The 23,345-nt window shown below is 41.8% G+C and overlaps 1 protein-coding gene across 3 annotated transcripts in view; it reads left to right on the forward strand.

Annotated features, from left to right (window-relative positions):
* The window catches only part of SORCS1 (sortilin related VPS10 domain containing receptor 1), a 580,301-nt gene that overhangs the window by 207,831 nt on the left and 349,125 nt on the right, over window positions 1–23,345 (forward strand). For all 3 annotated transcript variants that reach the window (XM_013975206.2, XM_018041707.1, XM_018041708.1), the window contains exon 2: window positions 4,168–4,235. In XM_013975206.2, the coding sequence (XP_013830660.2) occupies window positions 4,168–4,235 (68 nt within the window). The remainder of the gene's footprint in view (window positions 1–4,167; window positions 4,236–23,345) is intronic.

The following is a 23,345-nucleotide window of genomic DNA, read 5'->3' on the forward strand; positions in this document are numbered from 1 at the left end:
CAAAGTGCTCACTATCAAGAAGCCCAGGGCACAGTTTTGTTTCCTTTATGATTAGATTCCACCTCCACAGTTGGACACAGAACAAGGAAAAAAAAAACAAAAGATTAAAAAGAATTCATAACTGAAAAATGAGGAGACATGACCTACTTAGAAATTCTAAGATTTCCCTGAGATGAGAGAGGGATGAGGTGGAGGTCAGTGGCTAGGCCAGGTGTCCTAGTGGGACTCAGATCTCCCTAAGTGTCCAGTGGTTCTCACAGCATGCAGAATGCTGTCACTTCAGTCATGTGTGACTCTTGTGATGTCATGGACTATAGCCCACCAGACTCCTCTGTTCATGGGATTCCCCAAGTAAAAATACTGAGGTGGGTTGCCATGCCCTTCTCCAGGGCATATTCCTGACCCAGGGATAGAACCTGGGTCTCCTGCATTGGCAGGCAGGTTCTTTACCACTAGCACCACCTGGGAAGCCTAAGAGCTACCCTAAATTCATAGTTTAAGAAGCATAGAAAGCTTACTAAACTCCTTCAGGAAAGCTTCTTAGTCCACTGCTGCTACCAAGTGGGTTGCTACCTATAAGCAAAATAATTAGGAGAGGCCACACAAGAGAGTTCCAGAAAAGCATCTATTTATGCTTTACTGACTATGCCAAAGCCTTTGACTGTGTGGATCACAATAAACTGTGGAAAATTCTGAAAGAGATGGGAATACCAGATCACCAGACTTGCTTCTTGAGAAACCTGTATGCAGGTCAGGAAGCAACAGTTAGAACTGGACATGGAACAACAGACTGGTTCCAAATAGGAACAGGAGTATGTCAAGGCTGTATATGGTCATCCTGCTTATTTAACTTATATGCAGAGTACATCATGAGAAACGCTGGCCTGGAAGAAGCACAAGATGGAATCAAGATTGCCGGGAGAAATCTCAATAACCTCATATATGCAGATGACACCACCCTTATGGCACAAAGTGAAGAAGAACTAAAGAGCCCCTTGATGAAAGTGAAAGAGGAGAGTGAAAAAGTTGGCTTAAAGCTCAACATTCAGAAAATGAAGATCATGGCATATGGCCCAGTCACTTCCTGGCAATTAGATGGGGAAACAGTGGAAACAGTGGCTGATTTTATTTTGGGGGGCTCCACAATCACTGCAGTTAGTGATTGCAGCCATGAAATTAAAAGACACTTACTCCTTGAAAGGAAAGTTATGATTAACCTAGACAGCATATTAAAAAGCAGAGACATTACTTTGCCAACAAAGGTTTGTCTAGTCAAAGCTATGGTTTTTCCTGTAGTCATGTATGGATGTGAGAGTTGGACTATAAAGAAAGCTGAGCACAGAAGAATTGATGCTTTTGAACTGTGGTGTTGGAGAAGACTCTTGAGAGTCCCTTGGACTGCAAGGAGACCCAACCAGTCTATCCTAAAGGAGATCAGTCCTGGGTGTTCATTGGAAGGACTGATGTTGAAGCTGAAAGTACAATACTTTGGCCACCTGATGTGAATAGCTGACTCATTTGAAAAGACCCTGATGCTGGGAAAGATTGAAGGCAAGAGGAGAAGGGGATGACAGAGGATGAGATGGTGGTATGGCATCACCGACTCAATGGACATGATTTTGGGTTTTTCCCAAACAAACTTTTTGGTCAAACCCGATATTTATCAAATCAGCCTTGATCACATTGACTAGAATTTATACTTAAATGCTATACACGTGAACTTGGAATTAAACCTGTACATTAAAAGTATTTACCAAATGAATAAAAGTAAATGACCATATATGTATTTTAAGTACATATGTTTTACTTGATTAATAGCTTCCAGCGTTTTTTGTTTTGTTTGAAAAATGCACAGAAATGATAGACAATAAAACTAGAATAGATGGACAATTGTGTTAACCTCTTTTACTCATCTAATGGTGGTAGTTTTGGCTGTGGCCCTTTAGCAGATGCTAATTCTATAAAACAGTATTGGTAATTAACCAGAACAGGAAAACAAACAATAACAAATCAACCTTATATAATGACATATCACCATTCAGGAGTAAGGCGGTGAATAATGCATATAGATAGAAAAGGGGAAAAACAGAGGGGAAACGAGAGTTCAAATAATCGATTGAAGCATAACTAAAGGTTAGCAGTTTTCCCTTCTTTCTTGCTTTCATTCTGAAAACGAAAGATTAGATTGATTCAAGCAGATATGCTTTGAAATGCCGTAAAGAACGCCTCATCTGGGGCAGTATTGACAAGCTGCCTGAGTGTATCACTGGCATTTTCATTTTACTGGCCCAGCAAGAAAAATCAGGCGGTGGATTTTTACTTGCCTGCCCGCCTGCCTGTGAATTGCTTAAACAACTTCTGCGTGCACGTGTGAGCGGCTCCACACTGTTACATGCTGGGTTAAAAAGGTTCCTTCTCTGGGGCTCCAGTGGCTTCCCTCATCAGATGGATGGGAAATGCAGTTTGTGGCCGGCTGAACTTCATTATTTAGCTTACTGCCATCTTGTATCAAGAGAGCAACTACCGAGAAACGCTTTATGCCCACACCCCCATTTTCTTGGCGGGGGATTTATAGGCCTGTTCGGCAAAATCATACCGAGGTAGAGCAACGACATCTCTGTGTCTTCAAGCAAACAGCCACCCCGCTGTCACTGATCAGCGTTCCTGGGATGGCGGTGATTGAAATTTAGCACTTAGAGCAACTTAATTGGCACACGGATCTGTTAAGCATATGCCCCCACCGCAGGCCTGCCATCTGACATGCCTGTAGGGCACCCAGCACCTCGCACATGCTCACATTTTGCTAAGAAAGTCAGTTTTGAACAGATCCTTGAAGGAAGTCTGTGCAGTGGTTAAAGAGCGAGGTGGCCTTAGAGCTCAGGTCCTCAGATTTGTGCCTGTTTTGGGGTGACCATGGTCCTTCATCCCCTTGAAGTTGGAACAAACCTAAGGCATGGAGTTCCAGTTCGCTTGCTGTGAAAGAAGTGATCAGAATCCACTCGCTGGTGACTGTGTCTTCAGTAAAGCAGCCTTATGCTAGCAGAGTAGACCCATGAAGGATTCAGCAGCTCCTTGGCAGCTTGCTGGCTTGGAATTCAAGGTTAGACCGTTCTGTGCTCACTGTGGCTTCAACTGATCCCTTGGCCTTCAGAGGAAATCCAAAAAATCAATGTCAACATTTTTATGCTAAGTTGGAAACAACAGGACTGGGCCGAATGTTCTAGGTTATGACTATCAAGAGAGAAATACGAACCTCAACAGAAAACAAGGCAGAGCTATTAGGCTCTTCTCATTATGTAAGAAGAGCAAATAAGGGCTGAGACCATCCATGGTTAGAAACACGCTGCTCTGTTGAATCTTCCCCAGTGTCGTGGCACTCCTATGCTTCACTTAACCAGGCGGGGCTAGGTCAGGGCTGCAGGCAACAAAGGCAGCTGCTTTCTGATGCTACCATGATGGGCATGAGTTCTGGTGGATCCCAGACCACAGGCCTTATCTGTATTTATGTTCTTTTGCTGGCATCAGGCAAAATTCTGGGCTCCTAGTAAATGCTTAAAGAATGAGCTAAATTGTTTGGGTTCCTCTGAGTGAGGATGAAGAAAAGCAACAAGTTAAAATTATATGAAGATTTGCCAAAAAGCAAATGAAGCAAGTTTCAGTGTTAATTAATTGCACAGGCCCTTTCCCAGGATGTGCAGATTGGAACTCATGACTTTGTATTTTGTTTCTTATAAAGAGCTGCCTAAATTCTGTAAGCTCTAGGACCCAGGGTCCAGTTTTAGCTGTTTAAGGGAAGGCACTGGCAAGTGAAATGAAATTTGCTCAGTCGTGTCTGACTCTTTGCAACCCCATGGGCTATACAGTCCGTGGAATTCTCTAGGCCCCAATACTGGAGTGGGTAGCCTTTCCCATCTCCAGGGGATCTTCCCAAGCCAGGGATCGAACCAAAGTCTCCTGCATTGCAGGCGGATTCTTTACCAGCTGAGCCACAAGGGAAGCCCAGGCACTGGGAAACCCTTCCCCAATCAGTGTAAGTGGATGCTGCAACAATTCATTCAATTATGTTAAGCACCCGTTAAAGGAATTCTAAGCCCTCCCTTGGGCCATTTCAGTTCTATGAAATTGTAATTGTTTGAAACTAACTGCGATTTCTTCTTTTGCCTTCAGGTGATTCTCATTTTGACAAAGCTGTATGACTATAACCTGGGGAGCATCACCGAGAGCTCGCTTTGGAGGTAAGGAAATTGAGCTAATAGTTACTGTGTTATTTAAACATGATGCCCTCGGCCAGGCTGCTCCCTCCTCACCCGTTTCCTAGTGAGAAGGTTTCTGGTTATATGTTCCCTTTCTTCTCTGTCTGCTCTTTGTTTTCCTTAACCATGTGGAGGGTTTTTGTTGTTGTTTTACCAGGGGCCAGATCCTTTCTTTCTATAGACCTCTTCTTTTGGTCAGAAGTCTTTTTGCTAAAGTGTTCATTAGGTTGTCTTTATGGATGTTGGTTCCCATAGTTCTCACCAATCGTGAGCTTATTGGAGTGGAAATGAAAGAAGAAGGATGTCTTTGCAGAGGGGATCAGTATAACTCAAGGTCTGAAGAACTCAGGCAGGCTCCCAGTGCACCAGTTTCACAGCTGCTTTTCTGTGGTTCTGCAGCACAGAGGTGTGCACACACACGTGCAAGCGTTTATATCTGGGATTCACACTACTGAGCCATATATAGAGAGAGTGTATAGTGAGTGATTTTTCAAATGGATGAGCAAATTCTTTAAGAGCGTAGACTAACTCATTAGATTTGGCACAAAAGCAAGTCCTCAGATACCCAGACAGTTATTCTGTCCTCCTTTATTCTTGAAAACTATACATTCTCTTGTTTCATTTCTTAAAAAAATGTTTGATTTATCTCATTCCTCTTTGGCTCTTCTCCAGTAGCCTGGGTCATGTGCTCAAACCCTAACTAGTCCCTGAAGTCTAGGAGAGAGCCTTCTCTGATTGGCCAGGCCTGGATCACATGATGATCCCTGAGCCTGAGAAGATGCAGACAGACTTCAGAGATGATATTCACATATAGGCACATGTACTCTTTCACGCACATGCACAAACACAAAGGCAGAAGTGGTCTGTGGACAGACCAAAGTTAGTAGTGACCACATAAGATCAGTGGGAGGTTCCATTGACTCAGTTTGCAAGACCAGGAGAGACTGGCTGTTCGCTCTGAGTCTCTATGCTGAGGTCTAGGGAGAAAGACTCCAGTCACCCTATTTTTCAGCTGTTCCCCCTGCTCCCAGTACACTCGACAGTGGCTGGGGTGGGAAAGCTGATTTTCATGGTAGCAGTTTGGTTACAGGGCCTGCCTCTGTTGGCTAATGTGGTGGTCATACAAGAGGAGGCTCATGGATTGAATAGACACCCCAAAAGAATGTACCAGACCTTGCAAGAAGGTTATTCATTAAATTTCATTTTCACTTGATGTCTATTTTTTATTAGACTTGACACTATGTATAAGAAGCTCCAAATAAATTGTCCTATGCTCTGGGAGAGCCCTACTATACTAAAGAAAAGGCTAGATTCTGTTATTTTATTTGTTGTCAAGCATTTCAATTAGTGAGCTCTTTTCCCAATGAAGAGGTCAATTACGCAGAGTTTCTGTCCCAAGGAAATTTATGTAACTGAATTCAAGTGTAGGAGGTTTGGTAGGAGCCTCTAAAAGTATAGTTCTTTAATACATTAAGGGCCTGACTCCTGCTGTATTGTTTAAATTCAGTACCTGTTTGTCAGCGTCTCTGAGTAAGCTTATGCTTCTTTGATCAATTTCTCTAATGTATGTGCATAAATGAAAATAAAAGCCAGCTTTTACTCTGTGGTGCATCTGCCATCTAAAGTGTTGTTGGTGTATTAGAAAATTAAAAGATGTGCAGTTCTGTCTCTGTGGGATAGAGGCAGAGCTGCCATAACTCTCACTCTGAATAGGCCTAGGAAGGGCACTCTGGAGGGATTTGAGGAACAGCTTGTCCTGGACTGCAGAAGCACATGTCCAGCATGCATCTCTCTCTCTGTTGGGGTACTATTACTGATGCCCCAGTCTAGGAGGACTATTCTTTTCTGATCTTAAGGAATCAGGTTAGTGAAATAAAAAAGACATCTCATTCCAGTGGTATCAGACCTCCCTTCTGAGAGAGCAAACTCCATGGGCTTTAGTTTGGGAGAATGTGGCAAGAGTGACCTGCTTACTTTTCCATCTTAGAACCAATTTCACTGGAGAATATACACATATGTGTAAACACACACACACATTCATAAAAACATACACATACATACATACACATATACACACATGCATGAAAAAGTAGAATGTTAGTCGCACAGCTGTGTCTGACTCTGCAGGCTCCGTTGTCCATGGAATTCTCCTGGCAGGAATACTGGAGTGGGTTGCCATGCCCTCCTCCAGGGGATTGTTTCAACCCAGGAATTAAACTCGGGTCTCCTGCATTGCAGGCAGATTCTTTACCATCTGAACCTCCTAGGAAACCTATATATATGCATGTGCATATGTGTGAAAGTAGCTCAGTCATCTCCACCCATTTGCAACTCCATGGACTGTACAGTCCATGGAATTCTCCAGGCCAAAATACTGGAGTGGGTAGCCTTTCCCTTCTCCAGGGGATCTTCCCAACCCAGGAATTGAACCCAGGTCTCCCGCATTGCAGGCGGATTCTTTACCAGCTGAGCCACCAGGGAAGCCCCATATATATGCATATATGTACCTATAATATGTACGTGTATATACCCATATATATTTGCTTTTCTAACATACCCAAAGTAATCCTTTACCTCATATGCCATGTTTTACATGTCTTATCATGTTCTGCATGTTTTGTTATGTTCTACATGTCATATGTGGCAAATTATTACTGTGGGTGTTCTATTCTATTGCAGTTGCTCATTTTAATACCTTATAGGAGACCATATACCTGAGTTAAAATATAATTTAGAAAAGAGGAAAGGAGAAAGAAAAATTATTTAGAAAACTTCCCAGTTGCATTTCAGGGCTGCATTTTTTGAGTGGCTCATGGCGCCCATATTCAGTCTTTAGAGACCCATTTCTGGGTGTTAGCATAGGACAGGGACAGGCCTGGATGGGTCAAGGATGGGCACCAGGAAATGAGGTCCTCATGGCCCTATGTCTTCTAATTCAGTCCTACCGAAGGGGACTAGACTGCTCAGTGTTGACTCATTTTCTTTTTTTTTTTAATTTTTTTAATTTTTATTTTTACTTTATTTTGCTTTGCAATACTGTGTTGGTTTTGCCATACATTGACATGACTCATTTTCTCCTGCACAAGCTTGCACTTTCTTCTCAGAAAACCTGCCTATGCCTACAGTTGGGGGTTTACTAGCGGCACAGACCATATTTTAGAAATTCTCATGGCTCTCACAGCACTGGATTCAGGACATAGCACATAGATAATGCTCAATAAGTATCTGGTTTTGAAAAGGCTAGTAAGTATTACAATTTTATCTCTACTGCATGGTCACAGACATCCGACTCTGTTTCTCCCTCATTTATTCAACACAGATGAATTGATTAACTCCTCTGGGCCTTATATTGTTCTTGTCTGGGAAAGGGAGGGTGGGTAAATACACAGATCCACAGCATATAGGCTTTGCCTTCTAGGACTTCGTTGTTTAGAGAGGCTAAGCTCTATGGACAGTTAAAATGAGAGAGAACTGTACTTGTCTGTAACCTGCCTTATGTAATTATATTGAATAAGGTCCTTACACAGCACCCAGAACTGCCAGATCCCAGAATGTGTTTAATCTAATGTAAATAGACAAACTGTCATACAAATATTAAGTGTTAGCATAAAGATATGAGGTAAGTGTTGCTTCTTTACTTTGCTCCTGCTTGTATTTTCTCTTTTCAACTAGACTTTACGTCCTTAAACCCAACACCATTCTGGTTTCATGGTAACGGCAGTGATACTTTGCTAATGAAAATGATGACAACAATAATAAAAGTTAACTTTGATCAAGCACTCAGGTTGTATCAGGCACTAAGCTCAGTGCTTGACATGCATTATTGCATCCTCCCAGTTCATTTTTACAGTATGCCAAGGTCACACAATGTGTAAATAATAGCCCACATACTTACAGGCACATTAGTTAATAAACTGCATTCATTTCACTGCTTATTGGTCACCTAGAGTCCTGTCTGCCTTCGGGTGGATTTTGCTCTAACTAAACAAACAACATTTTAATCATACATATATATATGGTTATTATCTATCTGCATCTTAAAATCAGAGTTTTCAAAGCATTATAACATTTTGAGTAGCATTTGCCCTATTCCAGAAAAATACAGGGCAGCAGGGAGCTGGTTTCTTGTCCAGCAAACAGATACATGGACTTTCTGATTGAGCCTGTATTCTTTATAGCTTTTACCAGCTGGGTAGTCCAAAAGAGGCAAGTGGCAAATGCCTCCAGGGTGTTAGGGTAGGAAAGAGGCCGAAAAGCAGCTGACCTTGCACTGGTGTTCTAGGGTTTTCAGCCTTGCTGAATCAACAAACCTAGGCTGATGAGCGAGATGCCGCTATTCCAAATTAATGAGCTTTGGCTCCCAGTTGGTCTTGTCATTGATTACACCTTAATCCTGGAGCAGGTTGTTGATTTTGTTTTGTTTTGTGTGGTCCTTCACTCCAGGAGTCAAACTGAGAGGCAAAGGGGATAATCTGCCCCAGAACAATTAATTACACCTCAGGATCTTCTTCACTTTCCAGAGGATTAGGCTGTGAGACTCCGTAGAGCTGGTGGTTTTACCATATTGAAGAAAGATAAGCTTAAAGGTTGAGCTAAATAAAATGTCAAAATCTAGATACAGTATCTCTGAGAAGAAATGTATTAATCTTTCTTTTTCCCTGGCCAGGGTAATCAGCACTCTGCTGAGAGGCTTAGCTGGTGAGAAAGCCTCGGGCAGTTGTGAAGGGACTAAAGGTGTGCTCTCTTAAAGGGACGCACAGCTTACCAAGGGTCTGTTGTAGAGCTTGCCTGGCCTGACTGATTCTCAAATTCACTGCTGTCCTATTTTCCAATCCACATGAAACATAAGCTTATGAAAAGATCTCCACCCTTATGGACTACACAAGCAGCAATTCCTGCTTTTGTGGAATGAAGGTTAAAGTAGGGAAATGGGTTAGGCCATTTGGTTCAGCACTGGGAGCCAGCCCTGTTTCCTTGTCACCGGAGTCGCTTTGTTTAGCTTTGGGTGTTACAGTGACTGTCAAGAGAAGCGTCCCCATCACATCTTTGTGGACAGAATGCTGCAGAAGGCTTTGAGGCAGCTTCTGTGTGGGGTTGGCTGCAGCTAGTACTTCCTGGAGAGCTCCAGGGGTTCAGGCTGACAGAAGCTGACCTGAAGATGCTGACTTTTGGCCAACCCTGTGGATAATTCCCACTAGCTGGAAGTCTCTTCCTTCCCACTCCTCCTCCAGGGGGAAAGCAGAGAGTGACATGAATAGGCAGTTAGTCTCAGCTTGGAAGGATGTTTTCCACATAATTCAGCTTTCAGTCAGTTACAGTTACGAAGATTTAGAACAGGGATATGTGGGTGTGCTCAGTCAAATCTGACTCTTTGTGACCTCATGGACTGTAGCCCACCAGGCTCCTCTGTCCATGGGATATTCCAGGCAAGAATACTGAAGTGGATTGCCATTTCCTTCTCTAGGAGATCTTCCCAACCTAGGGATTGATCCTGTGTCTCTTGAGGTTCCTGCATTGGCAGGTGGTTTCTTTACCATTGTGCTACCTGGGAAGCCCCTGGCCAAAATAAGTGCTGCCAATGGCAACCTACTTCAGGACTCCATGGACAAGGAGCCTGGTGGGCTACAATCCATGGGGTCACAAAGAGTTGGACGTAACAGAGAGTGCGGGTGTGCGTACGCACGCGCACACACCCACACCCCCCCACACACACACACATGCCCTATACATTCTGAAAAAGAAAAAAAAGAATAAAGCTAGAGTGTGAGATTTCTGTGTAAGAGGGCTCTTCATGTCACACAAATCCAATGATGTTAATCATCCCTTGCTGCACGTGTTTGCTGCGCTGTGAAGTCGCTCCAGCCGTGTCGGACTCTGTGCGACCCCATAGACGGCAGCCCACCAGGCTCCCCAGTCCCTGGGATTCTCCAGGCAAGAACACTGGAGTGGGTTGCCATTTCCTTCTCTAATGCATGAAAGTGAAAGTGAAGTTGCTCAGTCGTGTCCGACTCTTAGCGACCCCATGGACTGCAGCCTACCAGGCTCCTCTGTCCATGGCATTTTCCAGGCAAGAGTACTGGAGTGGGGTGCCATTGCCTTCTGTGCCTGCCTAATGGCCCCCAGGAAAGAGGCAGGCTCCCCAGCCAGATCAGGAGGTGCCCTGAAGTCTGGACTCCTTTGACTTAATAACTCCTATTCCCACCCACATATTTGTGTCATAGAGAGCTACTTGTAGTTACTGGGCTTACAAATTCATTTTTTAATCTTATTTTTTTAAGAAATCAAGAGGAATGTATGCTCATTATCATGAGCCACACAGTTAGAGGCAAAAGAATTGTTTGTCTTTTCCTTCCCACACAGATTGAGCTTTCCTGAGGTCGGTGATGCTAACCATTTTCGGTGATTCTGTCCACATCATTGTGACCAGACTCAAAAATACCAAGAGATATATACACATATCAGGACCACTTTTTTTGTTTGTTTGAGCAAATAGGAGTAACTATTCACAGGACTCTGACAACCTGTTATTTTCACCTAACAGTGAGTCATGAGTGTCCGTCCAGATGAATACATTAAGAAAAATGGGTCAGGTTTATAAGCATCAATTAGTACGGATGTTGTATACTGAATTTAACTGCTGCATGCTTAATTAACTTATGTAGTGCTTCTTTTGAGCCAAGAAGTGTTCTCAGTGCTTTCTTATCTTCATAACACCCCTATAAAGCGAGAATTACTAGTATCCCAGGTTTACAGATGGGAGAACTGAGACTTAGAAAAATTAAGTAATGGGCCCAGTGGTCATGCAAATGATAAGTGTGAGCTGGATCCTGAGTGTTCTTTCTTAGCTCCATTCTATGCTTCTTCTCTATGGCCTTTTTATTTGATTTTTATTCTAATTTCTACAATATTACTATTCCATAAGTATGTGTTAGCCCCTCAATTGTGTCCAACTCTTTGTGACCCCGTGGACTGTAGCCCGCCAGGCTCCTCTGTTCATGGCATTCTCCAGGCAAGAATATTGGAGTGAGCAGCCAATCCCCTCTCCAGGGGATCTTCCCTACCCAGGGATCGAATCCAGGTCTCCTGCATTGCAAGCAGATTCTTTACCGTCAGAGCCATCAGGGAAGCCCAATTTATTACATATAGTGCTTCAATCAGCATGTTTGTAAACATGTTCTTACATTCTGGTAATTTTGTGTATGTAAATTACTCTAGAGTCCTAAAGGCGATATTGCTGTATTAAAACCTAATGCATTTATAATGTTAACAGATACCTGAGATTACTTTCCAAGATGGTTGGGATAATTCGTATACCCACAGGCAACAACAGACTGTACATTTCCCTATAATATCACCAGCACTGGCTATTTTTTATACTTAAAATTTTGCTGTCTGTTTAGTGAAAATAGTGTCTTGATTGCAGTGTTTAAAGGGGTTTCCTGTGACTACCAGTGATACTGAGTATCTTTTCATATGTATATTGGTCTGTGACACTCTTGAATCCCTGTCTCCATCTCTCCTCTCTTTCTAAGCAAAGGTAATTGCTTCTTCCCCGATAATCCTGAGTGTATGATATACTTGGGCTTATAATGGTTATCAGGTGTGTATTTATTTGGTTTGTTTTAATAAACATCTACTAGCCCCCTTTTTTATGTCAGGCACTGTGCTAGGTAGATACTAGGAGTCACAGATTGCTTGTTCCCTACAGAAATTCAAAACTAGTAAAGGGCAGACACTCAGTGGGTGGTCATAGAAGTGTGACAAACGCAGTGCCAAAGTTATGCACGTGTTAGTGTCCCTGTTCATCTATTTCCACACCAGCCTGGAAACTCAAAGACTGTGACCGTCTCTTACTTATTTTTGTTCACTTGGCACCTAAAATGTAACTTGGCATGTATTAAGTTATTTTTATTTTAATTTTTTTGCTTAGAAATAGTATGTTGAGTATTGGTTCAGGGTCTTCTCTGAAAGTCAGGTCTGTATTGAGTACTTATTTAATCCTAAATTTTTAAACTCAAGCCTTCCATATAGGAAATACTGTTTTCAATAATGTGCTACTTGACCTTGTGAAATATCATTGGATTGCACTCAAAGAGTCAGAACACAGGCAGTGCCAAGTGTGAAGACTCCAGATTCAAGTCAAGGAATCCACTAATATCCATCGAACACTAGGCATGCACATTGGAGATTCTGTCAAAATCTTCCTGCATGCCTCCTATTTCTGTAGGGATCTGGCTGAGTTCTGCCCAGAGATGCTGTTGGCTTTCCTGAGATCTCTGTGAGGGTCTGGCCTCAGATTGCACGTTTTCACTTCTCATTTGCCTCGGTGATTGGCTGTGCTGAGTTCTCCACTTCTCCTTTTAGTAAGTAATAGATGAGATAGACACAAAAGCTGTCATTGCCCTGAGGGTGTAGTAATTTTATCAATATGACCTTAGGAAAGAGTAAAGCAGGTGCAGAACAACTGGCATTCCAATATCAAGCCTGGTTATAAACTCAGAAAGTGGTTAAAGGATGTCAGTTTCGGTTTTCCTACCTTGCCATTGAACAGTACATGATGGAATCTTAACATCTATGTTGTCCCTTGAGATTGAGGTCAGTTCAGTTCAGTTCAGTTCAGTTGTGTCCGACTCTTTGTGACCCCATGAATCGCAGCACGCAGGCCTCCCTGTGCATCACCATCTCCCAGAGTTCACTCAGACTCACGTCCATCGAGTCGGAGATGCCATCCAGCCATCTCATCCTCTGTCACCACCATCCAATTCCAATAGGAACCCAATGCTTCCATATCCTCATAGCCTCTCAAAACCTCACTTGATGCTTTGGTCTGTCCTTTGAAGTCAAAACTTGAGCTTATCATTAATAAGTAAGTAAACAGGGGCAGTGGATGTTCTTTGGGTCTAGAGCTCTGCCCTGGGTACAAGGAAGGTCAAAAGATACCCAAGATACAATTAAATTCTTACCTTTCACCAGCATACAATCTCATTATTCAGTCAACATGACTAGCTTGTGCTCATTTTTTAGGTCTCAGCCTGAATACCATCTTATTTTTAAAAAGTTATCGATGCCCACCTATTAAAAGGAGACTCTTTTTCTTTTTACCATAGCTTTTTGTTCCTGTCATTTACTGCATGTCCTGATGTCTAATGATTCTAGTTATCACTTGTTTATTGGCCGATGCCACCAGTAGAATATAAGCTCCCTGAAGGCAGAAATATTGTCTGTCTTACTTTCCATTGTATTTCAAATGCCCAGGAAAGTGTGTGGCACACAGACAGACATTCAAGTGAGATTTCTCAATTAATTGAATGTGTAAGTAAATACATGCCTAGAATCATGGTAAATTGTGTGAATCCAGATACATATAAGATTTGATTGTTGCTCTTAAGGAATTCACAGTGGGAGAAAGATAAATAGATGAGAAATTAGTGCATCAAATGTCATAATAGAGGTATTGTAATATGACCTGAGTTGAAGAAGGGAAAGGATATCTGATTTGAATCTTGAGGAACAAGTAAGAATCACACTAGTAAACGGGGCTGTTTATTGACTGAGAATATACTATTATTCTAAGCATCTTTAAGTGATGATAGTCTGGCATATTGAGGAAACTGCACAAGATTGGAATATACTCTGTGTGTGTAATATTGGAATATACTCTGTATGGAGAGGATGTTTGGAGATGATTTTGGAAAAATAGAGGTGGGATAATTCATATTTTTCTGTGCTAATTATTCTGATATTTATTCCCATTGAAGTATCATTTTTTGGTTTGGGGCAAGGAGGAAACTGGATGAAATGTGAATTTTAGGAAAATAAATGACTCACGGTGTTATGCTGAGAATTTCACTTGGGAAAGAACAAAACTGGTGATCATGGGAACAGCAGTCAGTGGTATCAGAAGAGCTGAGAAGGGAGTGATTTATTTTAGGCCACAAAGGAAGGGATATGGGGTTGGAAGTGGGTAGCGGTGGTGATTTCAATAGATCTTTTAAAGTGAAAATGAATAGGGCCGTTGGATAAGGGAGAAGGTGAAAGGAAGAGACACGATTTTCTTGCCTTGGTGTTGGATAGTCCGGTGGGTGGCGAGGTTATTTACTACATACATCTGCTCTGTTGACACCTCCTGAGCACTTTCTCTTAGTGAAGGAGAAAAGGATATGGAGGCAACTCTTCCAAGGAAGAAGTTTTGAAGGGACATAAAGGAAGACATGTAAAAATATGAAAGAGGTCATAGACTAAAGGAATATCTTCCTTTCCTTAAGTGAGGACAACCCTGTTTTATGGGGGTTGAATCCATGGAAAGAGATTAAAAATGTAGAACTTAGGAGGCAGTAAAACTGGTCGAGGATTGAACGGCAGAGAGTATATGGATTGGAGCTTCTATGGTTGGGGGGCCGGTAATCCAGCTGTGGTGGATCAGGGTGGATGAGGAGCGGACCAGAGGGGGAGCACTGCTTCTCTTTCAGCAAGAAGGAAGCCAGGTGGTTTGGAGCAGCTGCTAAGGAGCCATGAGGAAGGCCTACTCAGGGAAAGCAGGGGTAGCTCTGGGTGATGCTGAGAGCCCAGCTGAGGCCACAGCCGGGGGGTCAGCGTGGCTGTTTTCACTCCAGTGAGCAGGGGACATCCTCAAGAAGGCAGTTGGTTGTGTTTTTCTGGAGCGGTGTTAGAGGATAGGACAGCAAGATGGCTGGGGGCAGTGAGTGGTAGATAAGGGGATCTGTGCCAAACAGAGAAGAAAGTGAAGCTGGGGGTTGGGGGAGGACAAAGAGTGAACAGTAGGACCTCCCCCTCCCAATCCAAGCATGTTTAAAAGCCTAAAGAACACTGAAGAAATAATATCTAGACTCTTTATAATATTAAACTTAGACTGTATCTAGCTTCCAGGGGACTCTGGGAAAAGGACCTGGTAAGAGAAGGTGGCGTTAATCAGAAAAATTTTCTAAAAGATACTGTTAAGAAATCCACCCAGATCTGTAGGAGAAGGAGCTGCTATTTCTCCACGTGTATATGAAACAGCTGGATCTGTTTATCAGGCCTCCAACACTCACACTGTGGGGAAACACTGGGCAGCCTTCTCTGGTTGAGTTATATTAGATTTTTCTCTGTGAAGCTGCTGACTCCAAGGCTAAGACTTGTGGACCACATCTGGTAGCTACCGTGATGCCTTTAAGAAAATAGTGCCAGCCTAGATATCACATTGAAGTGATGTTGATTTCCTTTCTGGTTACTTTTTTCTTCTTATCACAATTTGCTCTGGAGCCCATGCCAAAAATGTGCTTCTTTGATATTAAAGTCTGCTTTTCAGAATTTAATTTTCTGGACTCTCAGTTGACCTTGGCTTCTCCTATCTTTATCCTGTTAGGTATTTATAGTCCTTGACTTTGATAACTCCATTTAGTAGCATTCTCAGTAAAGGAAGCTCATTATGTGTTCCAGACATGGTGAACTACGTGTAGGTTATGCCAAACAACATGTGCCCTTGGAAGGCTGTCCGTAAACAGGTCAGCGCTTTGGGCTCAAGCATTGGATGTCCAGACATAAATCCAGGCTCTGTCCGCTTACTAGCTCTGAGATGATGGGGAAGTTTTCTAATCTCTGCTTCATTTCCTCATCATAAAAGGGGAGGCAATAGTATTTATCTAGTACAATTATAGTGACACTTATATTTTAAAAATGTGCATCCCTTATTAATTACACAGTAAATAAAGTAAATAATCTAAAACCAATGAAAATCTTAGATCTTGTACTTCTGTGGTCTTTCCTTCTTCATCTGAAATGCCTTTTCCCTTAAGGCTATTTGTCTAGTAAATAATACTGATAGCCGTTTATACAGATGATTTACTGTGTGTTAGACTCAGCTGGTAAAGAACCTGCCTGCCAGTGCAGAAGATACAGGAGACATGGGTCAAGAAGATCCCCTGGGAAAGGAAACGGCAGCCCACTCCAGTCTTCTTGCCTGGGAAATCCCATGGACAGAGGAGCCTGGCAGGCTGCAGTCCATGGAGTCGCAAGGAGTCTGACACAACCTAGTGACAAGACAGCAACAACAAAGACACTCCTCTAAGAACTTTATATGTATTAACCATAAGTGAATCCTCTCGATACCCTCCGAGTTTGGTTATATCATTATACACATTTTATAGATGAGGATACTGCTTAGAGTCACAAGAATACTAGGCAGTAGAGAAGAGATCTGAATTCAGGCAATCTGGCTCCAGAGCCTGGCTTTGAACCCCAGAGGGACCATCTCTTGTGTGACCCCTTTCTTGACCAGCACCTTCCACACAGAATAAATCACTGCTCATGTACTCTTTCTGGTACATATTTTCTGTACATAATTTCCTTTCTTGATGTATTACTTTGAGTCATTAGTACTTTCTGTATATTTATTCCCCTTACAGGGACCATCCTGAAGCTTGCCAATTACGTTATTAAACTTTGTATCCATAACACCAGCTATAGTTCTTGGCCCATTGTAGTTGTTCAGTAAAAAGAGCACCAGGACAATAGATTGGGGAGTTCAGTTAGTTCAGTTCAGTCACTCAGTCGTGTCCGACTCTTTGTGACCCCAGAGATTGCAGCATGTCAGGCTTCCTTGTCCATTACCAGCTCCCAGAGCTTTCTCAAATTCATGTCCATCGAGTCGGTGATGCTATCCAACCATCTCATCCCCTGTCGTCCCCTTCTCCTCACACTTTCAATCTTTCCGAGAATCAGAGTCTTTTTTTTTTTTTTTTGTCATATTAGGATGATGGGATTTATTTTTTCCTTTCATTTCCAAATTTTCTATGACTGTGTTTGTCAGTTTTATAACTGTAATTATAACTATACTACATATAAGATACTTGCATTTTACATCAGATTACTCATTACCACTTCTTTCATGATAATGGAGTTTTATCTTGGTTTGAAGTAAAATTTAAAAGAATTCTGCATTTGCCTGCAGATCCTAATTGCAACTTTTCCCAAGTAACAGTGCTTGCTCTCTCTGCTACACCTCCTGTTCAGATAATTTCTTTTTTTTTTTTCTTTTTTTCTTTTTTCTTTTTTATTTATTTATTTTTTTTTAATTTTAAAATCTTTAATTCTTACATGCGTTCCCAAACATGAACCCCCCTCCCACCTCCCTCCCCACAACATCTCTCTGGGTCATCCCCATGCACCTGCCCCAAGCAAGCTGCACCCTACGTCAGACATGGACTGGCGATTCAATTCTTACATGACAGTATACATGTTAGAATTCCCATTCTCCCAAATCATCCCATCCTCTCCCTCTCCCTCTGAGTCCAAAAGTCCGTTATACACATCTGTGTCTTTTTTCCTGTCTTGCATACAGGGTCGTCATTGCCATCTTCCTAAATTCCATATATATGTTTTAGTATACTGTATTGGTGTTTTTCTTTCTGGCTTACTTCACTCTGTATAATTGGCTCCAGTTTCATCCATCTCATCAGAACTGATTCAAATGAATTCTTTTTAACGGCTGAGTAATACTCCATTGTGTATATGTACCACAGCTTTCTTATCCATTCATCCAAATGAGTCAGTTCTTCTCATCAGGTGGCCGAAGTATTGGAGTTTCAACTTCAACATCAGTCCTTCTAATGAATATTCAGGACTGGTTTCCTTTAGGATTGACTGGTTGAATCTCCCTGCAGTCCAAGGGACTCTCAAGAGTCTTCTCCAACACCACAGTTCAAAAGCATCAATTCTTCAGCACTCAGCTTTCTTTATAGCCCAACTCTCATATCCATACATGACCACTGGAAAAACCATAGCTTTGACTAGATGGACCTTTATTGGCAAAGTAATGTCTCTGCTTTTTAATATGCTGTCTCGATTGGTCATAGTTTTTCTTTCAAGGAGCAAGTGTCTTTTAATTTCATGGCTGCAGTCACCATCTACAATGATTTTGGAGCCCCCCAAAATAAAGTCTGTCACTGTTTCCATTGTTTCCCCATCTATTTGCCATGAAGTGATGGGAGTGGATACCATGACTGAGGAGAGAAGACTAAAAAAAAAGTGAACTGTGTCATCTGTGGACATAATTAATTGATGCAAAGCTTGCAGCTTACTGTATATCACAAGTAATCAAAGGGTAACAGGAGTAGTTTAATCAAATGTCAGGACTTGCTCTCATTCATTGCCATTGTACATGAAGGAGGTGGCAAATATTAATTTGATTCTGCCATGTAGGTTGACACTGCCATGCAGCTTGTCTGTAATTATGCTTTGGTGTATGTTGGAAGCTGATATTATTGTAAAGGGGAGATGAATTTATCCCTGTCAGTACCTCCTAGGGGTTTCCCTGATAGCTCAGTTGGTAAAGAATCCACCTGCAATGCAGGAGACCCCAGTTTAATTCCTGGGTCAGGAAGATCTCCTGGAGAAAGGGTAGGCTACCCACTCCAGTATTCTTGGACTTCCCTTGTGGCTCAGCTGGTGAAGAATCTGCCCTCAATGCGGGAGACCTGAGTTCAATCCCTGGGTTGGGAAAATCCCTTAGAGAAGGGAAAGGCTACCAACTCCAGTATTCTGGCCTGGAGAATTCCATGGATTAGGCCATGGAGTCAAAAAGGTCAGACATGGAGTCAAAAAGGGTGAGCAATTTTCACTTTCACTTTCTTTCAGTATCTCCTAGTTTCTTTTCCTTTGGCTACCATTGGGGGGTTGTTTAAAAACAAATGTAATGTTGAGCCCATTTGAATTCATAATACTGAGCCCTGCACACTGCGCTGTCACCAGAGAATAAACTTCACATAGGAGAAATAGGGGCCCCCATCAGAGAGCAGTATGGTCTCTGACCAAAGCTAGGGGAGCCTTGTGTGTCAACGAAGCTGGCGCCTAGGGGTGGGGACTTCATCCAGTGTGTCATAGGGCACAAGGGATGAAACAGCATTACTGAAGAGTTTTAGGAAACCTGTTTTCTTATTTCAGGTGAAGTTTCTGAGCTACTGTTCATCCATAAATCAAGCTGGGGCATTTTCAGCTCTGTTCTCCTCTTTCCAAAGGGAAATGGTGTGCTGAAGAGTTATTCCTCAGCACGGCTTTATTTCTTTCTCCTGCTGGGATGTATTAGCAAGGTCATCACCTTTGGTTTATTGGCTTCAAACAATCTGTGATTGCAGAGGATTATGACTTCTTAGCTTGCAGAAGCAGGAGATGCAATCAATTCATGAAAGGCACAGGACTTTTTCTTTTTCTCTCTCTTTTAAAAAATGTATATTTATTTCTGCCAGCATTTCTGGAGACCAAGACTTAAAAGAGCTTTTTGAAAAGAATTTATCATTGAATGTGCTGCTTCATTGCTTCTTTCAAATAAGAACACTGAGCCAAGCCAATGTGAATTTAGATTTAACTCTTTGAGTTTGAAGGAAATGAGATGACTTCACAAAAGTCTTTGCCCCTTTCCTGACTCCAAACCAAATTAATTGGGAAATGTATACTCATTACAGTATGCCAAACAGATACCCTTTGAAATAACTGGGGACTCAGATTAGTAATACCTACTGATTGATGAATACGTTCTCTTTGGTAAGGCAAGAAATTTTTTTATCTGAAAACTCTTAGAATTTGATTAGTATTTATTGAAATATCAATTTTCTGACTTATATTCACTATATATCTAGCTTCTTGGATCACCCTTCCTCGGCCTGTTGCTGCCTTTCTCCTGGGTGGGAATCTATCGCTTCTAATTCAAAGATGTGTGAGCATTTAAACCCTCTTTCTTCCACACTGCATGGGATGTTTCCTCTTTGGAGGTCGCAGAAAACAATCACAAAGACCTGTGTCTTCAGAACTGAGCAAACTGATGTTTTCACATGGAAACTATACTTGTACCAGGGTGCAGTGGGCTCTGGTCTGCAGTAGCCTTGGCAAGCAGAGTTTTGCTGACACCAAGTACTTATTGCTGCACTCTTGATAGAGGCCTGGCCTCTGAGTTCCCCTTCTTGGCAGCTCTACAGAGGTCAGAGGCTGATGCTCTGAGGCTGAGATGACACATGAATATGTGTACTCTGCCTTTACCCACCACTATTTTTGTTTAGGTCACTTTTACAGTACCTGCAAAACTAGAAGACTCTTCTTAAACAAAAACCCTGCTTCCTTTCTCACTGGGCAGTCTAAGCTCATGATTCATGACTCCTCCAATCACCAGGAAGCATGCAGGATCAGGGAGTGGGGGGCAGTGAAGTCAACTATTATCTGGACTCAGTGCCTTTCATTCACCTGTGTTTCTTACCTTCTCCAGATATAACTCTTAAAGACAATTCAAAATGAAAATCAGGGCCACTTCTCTTATTCCAAAGACTCACTGTAGCAGGGCAAATGTCAAGGTTTGGTACCATTCTGGTTTATAATGTGTGTGAGCTTAATTGCTTAGCCATGTCCGATTCTTTGTGACCCCATGGACTGTAGCCCATCAGGTTCCTCTGTCCATGGGGATTCTCCAGGCAAGGATACTGGATTGGGTTGCCATGCCCTCCTCCAGGGGATCTTCCCAACCCAGGGATCAAACTTAGATATCCCACATTGCAGGTTGGTTCTTTACTGTCTCAGCCACTGGGAAAGCCCAAGAATACTGGAATGGGTTAGCCTATCCCTTCTCCAGGGGAACTTTCTGACCCAGGAGTCAATCCAGGGTCTCCTGCTTTGCAGGCAGATTCTCCACCAGCTGAACTACCAGGAAAGCCCAGCTTCTGGTGTATAAGGGCAAACATCAGACTGATGGATAAGCCCCTGACATAGGCCTTGTAGACTAGAGCAGAGCAAGACTGACTTGGGTTCCTCTTCCCTCTACTTCCCAGGCCTCCTTTTGTCACTGCTTTGATACTTTCAGCTACCCAGTAGTCCCTATGGCCGTTGGAAATAATGCTACCCTTCCTTTCTTTATGGATTCTTTATGCTTATAGAAAAGATAGCTGAGATGGTTATTTAATCTCTTCAAGCCTCAGGCAAGGCTATCATTTCTGGTTCTCCTTTTCCTCATCTGATCAGTTGGAGTGATAATAGTTCAGCATTTCAGATTTAAGAGAACACACATATGCTATTTGAAGATTTGATTGTATTCCATTGTATTTAACTAAGGGCAGCATTTTATAAAAAACAAGGTGTTCACAAAGAAATACTAGTGACTTTTTGTAGGACTGTGCCTTACTACGGCTGACAAGTCTCCTGCTTTGATTTCCACAATGCTTTTAAACTTGAGCCTTTCATTATACTCAAGGACAGTCTTTGCACTTGACGCTTTCTCTTGAGGAAATGCAGATACCATTTTCTTGTGGGGCTTGTGTCAAACCCGTCATCATCAAGGCCACATCTGTCTGGCAGAGGAAATCAGAGTTTAGTAAATTCCTGAACATTATCTCTGCTTCCAGTTTCCCGGTGTCCATGAGCACCTGCTCCTCCACCTCAGGTAGGTATATTGTGAGGAAAAATGTATTTGAAGCTCCAGATGCATAGAAGGGTCTCATTACATGTACATTTCCTTTATTAATAGCATTTTCCCATACATTCTCCTTTCCATGGTGCCTGAGGTTATTAGTATCGACCCACCAGAAAGATGTCCTGGGTCTGAGAGAGAGCCAGATGTTAGATCCACTAACAAAACTAAAGCTCCTGTCTTAGATTTGATGTTTCTTCTGTACATTTCTTCTTAGATGTGTGTTGTTTGTGGATGCTGGATCTGGGGAAGTGATTTACTTCTTTTGTTCAAGTCATGCAAGTAGTGCCCACAAGATACTGGTCAGGTCCCACGTGAAAAGAAGAAGGAAAAAGCTCACTAAAGTGCATGTGTCCCAACTCATGGCTTGGGGCCAAGTCACAATTTAGAAAGAAGGGGACTGGCTATTAAGTATATAATAAATAAGCTGCAACATGGGGAATATACAAGGATAACTGTAGCTGGAGTATAACCTTTAACAAGTTGCAAATCACCTTGTTGTACACCTTTAATGTATAATGTTGAACGTCAACTATAATCTAAAAAATAAAATAAAATTCCTATAATCATGGATACCAAGGCCCAAAAGCTTAATGACTATTAGGTGGCAGAGCCAGCACTGTAATCTACTCAGGTAGCACTCAGATCTCCTACCTGCACACATAAACAGAAATTGAGATTTTCAGCAATGCATCAGTATGTAAAAATAGTTGACTTCCTGCACCATCCAGCATAGATCACTTTGGCAGATTTTCAGGAGGTAGCTAAGAACAGTTAACATTCAGATGTGTCCAATCAGATGGTAATAGGGGTGTGTATTTAAAAGAATATAGCGTATCGGCTGCCAGTTCTTAAGTTTAATTTTAAAGGTTCAAAGTACTTTCTAGAAATGTTAGAAATTCTAGATGAAAATTGAATATGCTTCATCTCCTTGAATTTTCCTCAAACTTTTGTGAATATAATCAAAATTGAAAATCTGTTAGAGAGAGAACTGCTTTGGTCCCTCCTATGAAAAGTAAATAATATGTCCTGGGCATGTTTGAGATTTGGTGTGAACATGTCCTGTGTTCTAATCTTAGCACTGCCATTAATTGTGTGATCTTAGGCAAATGGTTTTATTTCATAGAGTCTTGGACTCCTCATTTATAACAAGAAAAGTTTGTACTACCTAATCTCTGATATTTAACCTAGCTTTAACATTCATATTTCTAAGAATTGTTGCCCCAAATTTTGCCATGTTTAAAGCTGATGTCCTCATATATTTTGGAATGTGAATGAGATTAGTACCCCCATTTCTTGAAGTACTTTTTTTTTCCTTAAATGCGTCCATCGCAGCTCATTACTAGCTGATTAGAGACAGGCTGGTAAACTCTGGTTTTACAGGTAATAAGACTCATATTTCATGGTTATTATATTAGAGAATCTATATGCCAACTGAAAATGATAGAAAACAGAGAATTAATGACCTTTACTAATTTACCTTATATCTTTGAAATTTAATTTGCATATTATATATTGGGGATGATAATGATTCTATCCATTAGGTTGCTGTAAAGAGTAAACATGTTTCTAAGAACTTGCCTGTTATATTTTAAGTGGTAGAAACATAGCTGAAACCTAGGTCTTTTGATTGTAAAGGAAAAGAAGAA

This window comes from Capra hircus, chromosome 26, assembly GCF_001704415.2.
Source record: "Capra hircus breed San Clemente chromosome 26, ASM170441v1, whole genome shotgun sequence".
Lineage (NCBI taxonomy): Eukaryota > Metazoa > Chordata > Mammalia > Artiodactyla > Bovidae > Capra > Capra hircus.